Raw genomic sequence first — 6,000 nt, forward strand, 5'->3', positions numbered from 1 at the left:
ATCCTTCAAACATTTTACAGAGGTTAAACGTTGATTAAGATTTAATTATTACTGTAAATAGCTCGGAATGGCATATGGTGCAAAAACCTGACATATGTGCATTTGAATAAATGAAGTGCTATTTCCCATGATGCTTTCCGCGCGGTTTAACAGCTTTGCTTAAGGGTTGCGTCGCACCTCATGCTAACTCCCATCCAGCTCTGCAGTTTCTTGGCTCTGCACCTCAAACCCACAACTCCTTCTCTCGTCTCCCAGTCACTATTCACTCCGCTCCCTAAACTGTTTGTCACTATTCCCCACTAATTTGTCTAACTCGCGGCAACCGCAACATCCCGAGCTTTTCTGTCAGCTCCAACTCAGTACATAAAGTTTCTCTCTGTGTGTGTATTTGTGTATAATGAGCTCTCTTTGTGTGTGTGTATAATGAGCTCTGCGTGTGTATCTGTATATTGAACTGTGTGTGTGTATCTGTGTATAATGAGCTGTGTGTGTGTATGTGTATAATGAGCTCTGCGTGTGTATCTGTATATTGAACTGTGTGTGTGTGTATCTGTGTATAATGAGCTGTGTATGTGTATAATGAGCTCTGCGTGTGTATCTGTATAAGGAGCTGTGTGTGTGTATCTGTGTATAATGAGCTGTGTGTGTGTGTATCTGTATATTGAGCTGTGTGTGTGTATCTGTATAATGAGCTGTGTGTGTGTATCTGTATAATGAGCTGTGTGTGTGTATCTGTATAATGAGCTGTGTGTGTGTGTGTATCTGTATAATGAGCTGTGTGTGTGTGTATGTGTATAATGAGCTCTGCGTGTGTATCTGTATATTGAACTGTGTGTGTGTATCTGTGTATAATGAGCTGTGTGTGTGTATGTGTATAATGAGCTCTGCGTGTGTATCTGTATATTGAACTGTGTGTGTGTGTGTATCTGTGTATAATGAGCTGTGTGTGTGTATGTGTATAATGAGCTCTGCGTGTGTATCTGTATAAGGAGCTGTGTGTGTGTATCTGTGTATAATGAGCTGTGTGTGTGTGTATCTGTATATTGAGCTGTGTGTGTGTATCTGTATAATGAGCTGTGTGTGTGTATCTGTATAATGAGCTGTGTGTGTGTATCTGTATAATGAGCTGTGTGTGTGTGTGTGTGTGTGTGTATCTGTATAATGAGCTGTGTGTGTGTGTGTGTGTGTGTGTATCTGTATAATGAGCTGTGTGTGTGTGTATCTGTATAATGAGCTGTGTGTGTGTATCTGTATAATGAGCTGTGTGTGTGTATCTGTATAATGAGCTGTGTGTGTGTGTGTGTATCTGTATAATGAGCTGTGTGTGTGTATCTGTATAATGAGCTGTGTGTGTGTATCTGTATAATGAGCTGTGTGTGTGTGTGTGTGTGTATCTGTATAATGAGCTGTGTGTGTGTGTGTGTATCTGTATAATGAGCTGTGTGTGTGTGTGTATCTGTATAATGAGCTGTGTGTGTGTGTGTATCTGTATAATGAGCTGTGTGTGTGTGTATCTGTGTATAATGAGCTGTGTGTGTGTATCTGTGTATAATGAGCTGTGTGTGTGTATCTGTATAATGAGCTGTGTGTGTGTGTATCTGTATAATGAGCTGTGTGTGTGTGTGTATCTGTATAATGAGCTGTGTGTGTGTGTGTATCTGTATAATGAGCTGTGTGTGTGTATCTGTGTATAATGAGCTGTGTGTGTGTGTGTATCTGTATAATAAGCTGTGTGTGTGTGTGTATCTGTATAATGAGCTGTGTGTGTATCTGTATAATGAGCTGTGTGTGTGTATCTGTATAATGAGCTGTGTGTGTATCTGTATAATGAGCTGTGTGTGTGTATCTGTATAATGAGCTGTGTGTGTGTATCTGTGTATAATGAGCTGTGTGTGTGTATCTGTATAATGAGCTGTGTGTGTGTTTGTATCTGTATAATGAGCTGTGTGTGTGTATCTGTATAATGAGCTGTGTGTGTGTGTATCTGTATAATGAGCTGTGTGTGTGTATCTGTATAATGAGCTGTGTGTGTGTGTATCTGTATAATGAGCTGTGTGTGTGTATCTGTATAATGAGCTGTGTGTGTGTATCTGTATAATGAGCTGTGTGTGTGTGTATCTGTATAATGAGCTGTGTGTGTGTGTATCTGTATAATGAGCTGTGTGTGTGTATCTGTATAATGAGCTGTGTGTGTGTATCTGTATAATGAGCTGTGTGTGTGTGTATCTGTATAATGAGCTGTGTGTGTGTATCTGTATAATTAGCTGTGTGTGTATCTGTGTATAATGAGCTGTGTGTGTATATGTGTATAACGAGCTGTGTGTGTGTATCTGTGTATAATGAGCTGTGTGTGTATATGTGTATAATGAGCTGTGTGTGTATCTGTGTATAATGAACTGTGCGTGTCATTGAATTGATTCTGGCCCATTGTGTGAGTCTTTGTGTATGCACAGTTTGTATGATATATAGCACATAATAACCTGTTTGTGTGTGTACATTGCATGTGTCCTTGTCTATGCAGAATGCGTGTCTGTGTTCAGTGTGTGTATTTCACCTGTGAGTGTGTCATGTGTATGGATAAATATATGTGTATATATCTTTTTGTTTGTGTGTATATATATATATTTGTGTATTTATTTAGTGAATAAAGTACCTTCTGTTGTAAAATATAGGGGCACGTTATTTATTATAATACAAAAGTTTCAGTGGGTCATGTGACAGAAATTATATCACTAAGCGCCATTTATAAGGATATAATTTGCAGGATATTTATGACTCATGTGTATTATATATAGATTTATATATGTGTATGTATATATGTGTATGTATATATGTGTATGTGTTTATATCTATATGTGAATATATATATATATATAGATAATAACACATATTAGAACCTGACAAAGATTTTTTTTTTTTAAGATTGAGACCTCCCGACTGGAGCCAGAAATTGCGGCCAGAACCACCTCCAGAACCGTCGTCTACAACAAGGGACTGTAAGCGGCACATGGGGGAGGAGCCAAGAATCTCTCACCACTGGGGGGGTGGAGTTAACATAGTTATCACTTCCCCATGGCAGAAATGATCACTTTTAAGATTACCAAGGAGGATAATAAATAGCACAATGCAGTACGGACATTTTAGGAAGTAGATTTAAAAACAAATCACCCAGAAACAGCACTGCATGAATTGTGCATTCGTCATTAACAGCGAGCCACATCATGTCCTTCCTGTTAGCCCCATGGCCATCTGGCACTCACTACTGGCCATCTAACTACTTCTGTGCTGGGAATTATAACAGCCTGGGTTCCGTGCCATAGTCATAGGCATTCCTACAGGCAGGGTTCCGTGCCATATTCATAGGCATTCCTACAGGCAGGGTTCCGTGCCATATTCATAGGCATTCCTACAGGCAGGGTTCCGTGCCATATTCATAGGCATTCCTACAGGCAGGGTTCCGTGCCATATTCATAGGCATTCCTACAGCCTGGGTTCCGTGCCATATTCATAGGCATTCCTACAGCCTGGGTTCCGTGCCATATTCATAGGCATTCCTACAGGCAGGGTTCTGTGCCATATTCATAGGCATTCCTACAGGCAGGGTTCCGTGCCATATTCATAGGCATTCCTACAGGCAGGGTTCCGTGCCATATTCATAGGCATTCCTACAGGCAGGTTTCCGTGCCATATTCATAGGCATACCTACAGTCAGGGTTCCGTGCCATATTCATAGGCATTCCTACAGGCATGTTCCGTGCCATATTCATAGGCTTTCCTACAGGCAGGGTTCCGTGCCATATTCATAGGCATTCCTACAGGCAGGTTTCCGTGCCATATTCATAGGCATACCTACAGTCAGGGTTCCGTGCCATATTCATAGGCATTCCTACAGGCAGGGTTCCGTGCCATATTCATAGGCATTCCTACAGTCAGGGTTCTGTGCCATATTCATAGGCATTCCTACAGGCAGGGTTCCGTGCCATATACAGCCAGTGTTCCATACCCTATAAAATCAAGGTTCCATGCCACGCGCAAGGACATTCTTATAGCCAGGGTTCCGTAACCTCTACAGGGGGTATGTGCTGTGTCTAACCACATTCATACAGTCAAGGTTCCGTGCCATGTCCAACCACATTCATACAGCCCGGGTTCCATGCTACGTGTGCAACCACAATCCATGTTTCTCAGTACCATCTGCCTCTGCTAACCTAATGGCCTAACCAGGCACAGCAAAAGCCACAGAATATTCCATTATGATAGACCGGACCATGGTTGCTTGAGTTCCTCACATAGTCTATAATGTACAAAATTAGCTCATTTTCATGTCTTGCCTGGATGTGGAACCAGCTTTACTTAAATTGAACCCCCAAACTCAGGGGAAGTGACGTCACATAGGTACATATGCTTCCAGGGGTCTCCTGCGCTCAAGCCAATGTCCTTTTGTTATGGGGCCCTTGGATCAGAACCCTAACTAGTGCCACAATGCTACAGCCGTGCCAACTTTCCTGGAGGCATCAGCCGCACATCCCCAATGGAGTATGGGCTGGGATACGGCTCCGGCGCTAAAGACTCATTTTGCCAAAATAAACGTAGCAGCCTCTTCAGTGAACACAACCAGCCTCTGCTCAGAGAATGCCTGCGGGTGAGACTAAAGATGGAGTATAGTGGCCATGGCTCTGGGCTAATGGCACGTGACTATTCAGTGCCCGAGACATCAGGGGAAGGCATTCTCAGTCTCAGCGTGGCTGACTCCCCTCTGGTGCCAGTGTGTGATTGGGAAAGCAGTGGTGGCACCAGTAGCCGTGCATACACAGCTGGTCTCCCCGCCGGGCTACCTCTTCCTCCACACTGAGTGGGTTCCGTACCTGTATGCGCACCACCCTGTGGTTAATTGGCACGCAATAACCTGATTGTGGCATAAGAGTATCACTTTAGCAAATCTCGTCCTTGTCTGCAGAGCCTGCAATCTACTTTTGGTGCAAGACGCACAGTGAGGCAGGATTGAAACTCAGGACATACCAAGCCATTCAGCAGTTCAGGTAATGGAGACAAAAACAATCTATTACCCCCACGGGGCAAATCAGTTTCCTGTATGTACCATTCTCGTGTTTATGGCCTAAAGTTAAATCTCACATTAGGAACTCTAGTGAGTCTGTCTGAGCCCAGCCAATCAGCAGAGCCTCTATTACCTCCCAGAATGCCCTGCTTACATTCTCAGACTATTTTTGGCAACCTTCTGCACAATCCATATATATATATATATATTATATGACTGTACATCTTCCAGAGAAGTCAGTAGATAATCCATACAGTGGCTGGGGTCAGAGGTCACTACCTAGTACAGAGATAACGAAACTGAATGCACAGAACTGACCAACTGCAGGCTGGATACAATCCAACAGTCCAAAATCAGAGACCTCATTGGGCCACTGGTGGTTCTGCATATTGTGAGCTGAGCAGTTTCAGTTGGGGCCCAGAGACTGCTGGGAAACAGTAATAACAAAGTGATAGCAATGGGTGTGTCAGAGACACCCTGCCGTAGCCAATTGCTGGCTCCCAGTGGGTGGGGCTTAGGATTGCCCCTCCCTTATCTTCTCTGGTATTTGTTAATAAAGCATATAGTAGCTAATAAGCATAGAGCGCATATTTATATGTAATTATCGAGCGGTGAGTAATGAGGCCGGGGAGGTGGCAGTAGGGCAGGGGAATTGCCTGACGTACTCACCTCGGCTGATAATGACATTGTACCAGCCCCAAATAATACGTCGTTACATGATCTGTGCCTAATTGATTTCTGTGCATTCATTATATGCTCACCCCAGGGTACAGCAGGGAAACACACTGCCTCTAGAATCACAAGATAGTTCTACTGTACCCCCAGCTACTTGCCCTGTTATATCTTTAGACACACTCACTATTACACGTGTGCTATACTGGCTCCTTATACACACACTCTCACTATTACACATGTGCTATACTGGCTCCTTATACACACACGCG

At 43.2% G+C, this 6,000-nt stretch overlaps 1 protein-coding gene across 2 annotated transcripts in view; it reads left to right on the plus strand.

Annotated features, from left to right (window-relative positions):
- sfxn5 (sideroflexin 5) overlaps positions 1-3,207 on the plus strand; it is a 91,401-nt gene extending 88,194 nt beyond the window's left edge. Inside the window, exon 14 of one of the 2 annotated variants that reach the window (XM_031897791.1) lies at positions 2,923-3,207. In XM_031897791.1, the coding sequence (XP_031753651.1) occupies positions 2,923-3,000 (78 nt within the window). In that variant the 3' untranslated portion in view covers positions 3,001-3,207. 2 annotated transcript variants of the gene reach the window in all.
- The last annotated feature ends 2,793 nt before the right edge of the window (positions 3,208-6,000 follow it).

Source organism: Xenopus tropicalis, chromosome 1 (genome assembly GCF_000004195.4).
Source record: "Xenopus tropicalis strain Nigerian chromosome 1, UCB_Xtro_10.0, whole genome shotgun sequence".
Taxonomy (NCBI): Eukaryota; Metazoa; Chordata; class Amphibia; order Anura; family Pipidae; genus Xenopus; species Xenopus tropicalis.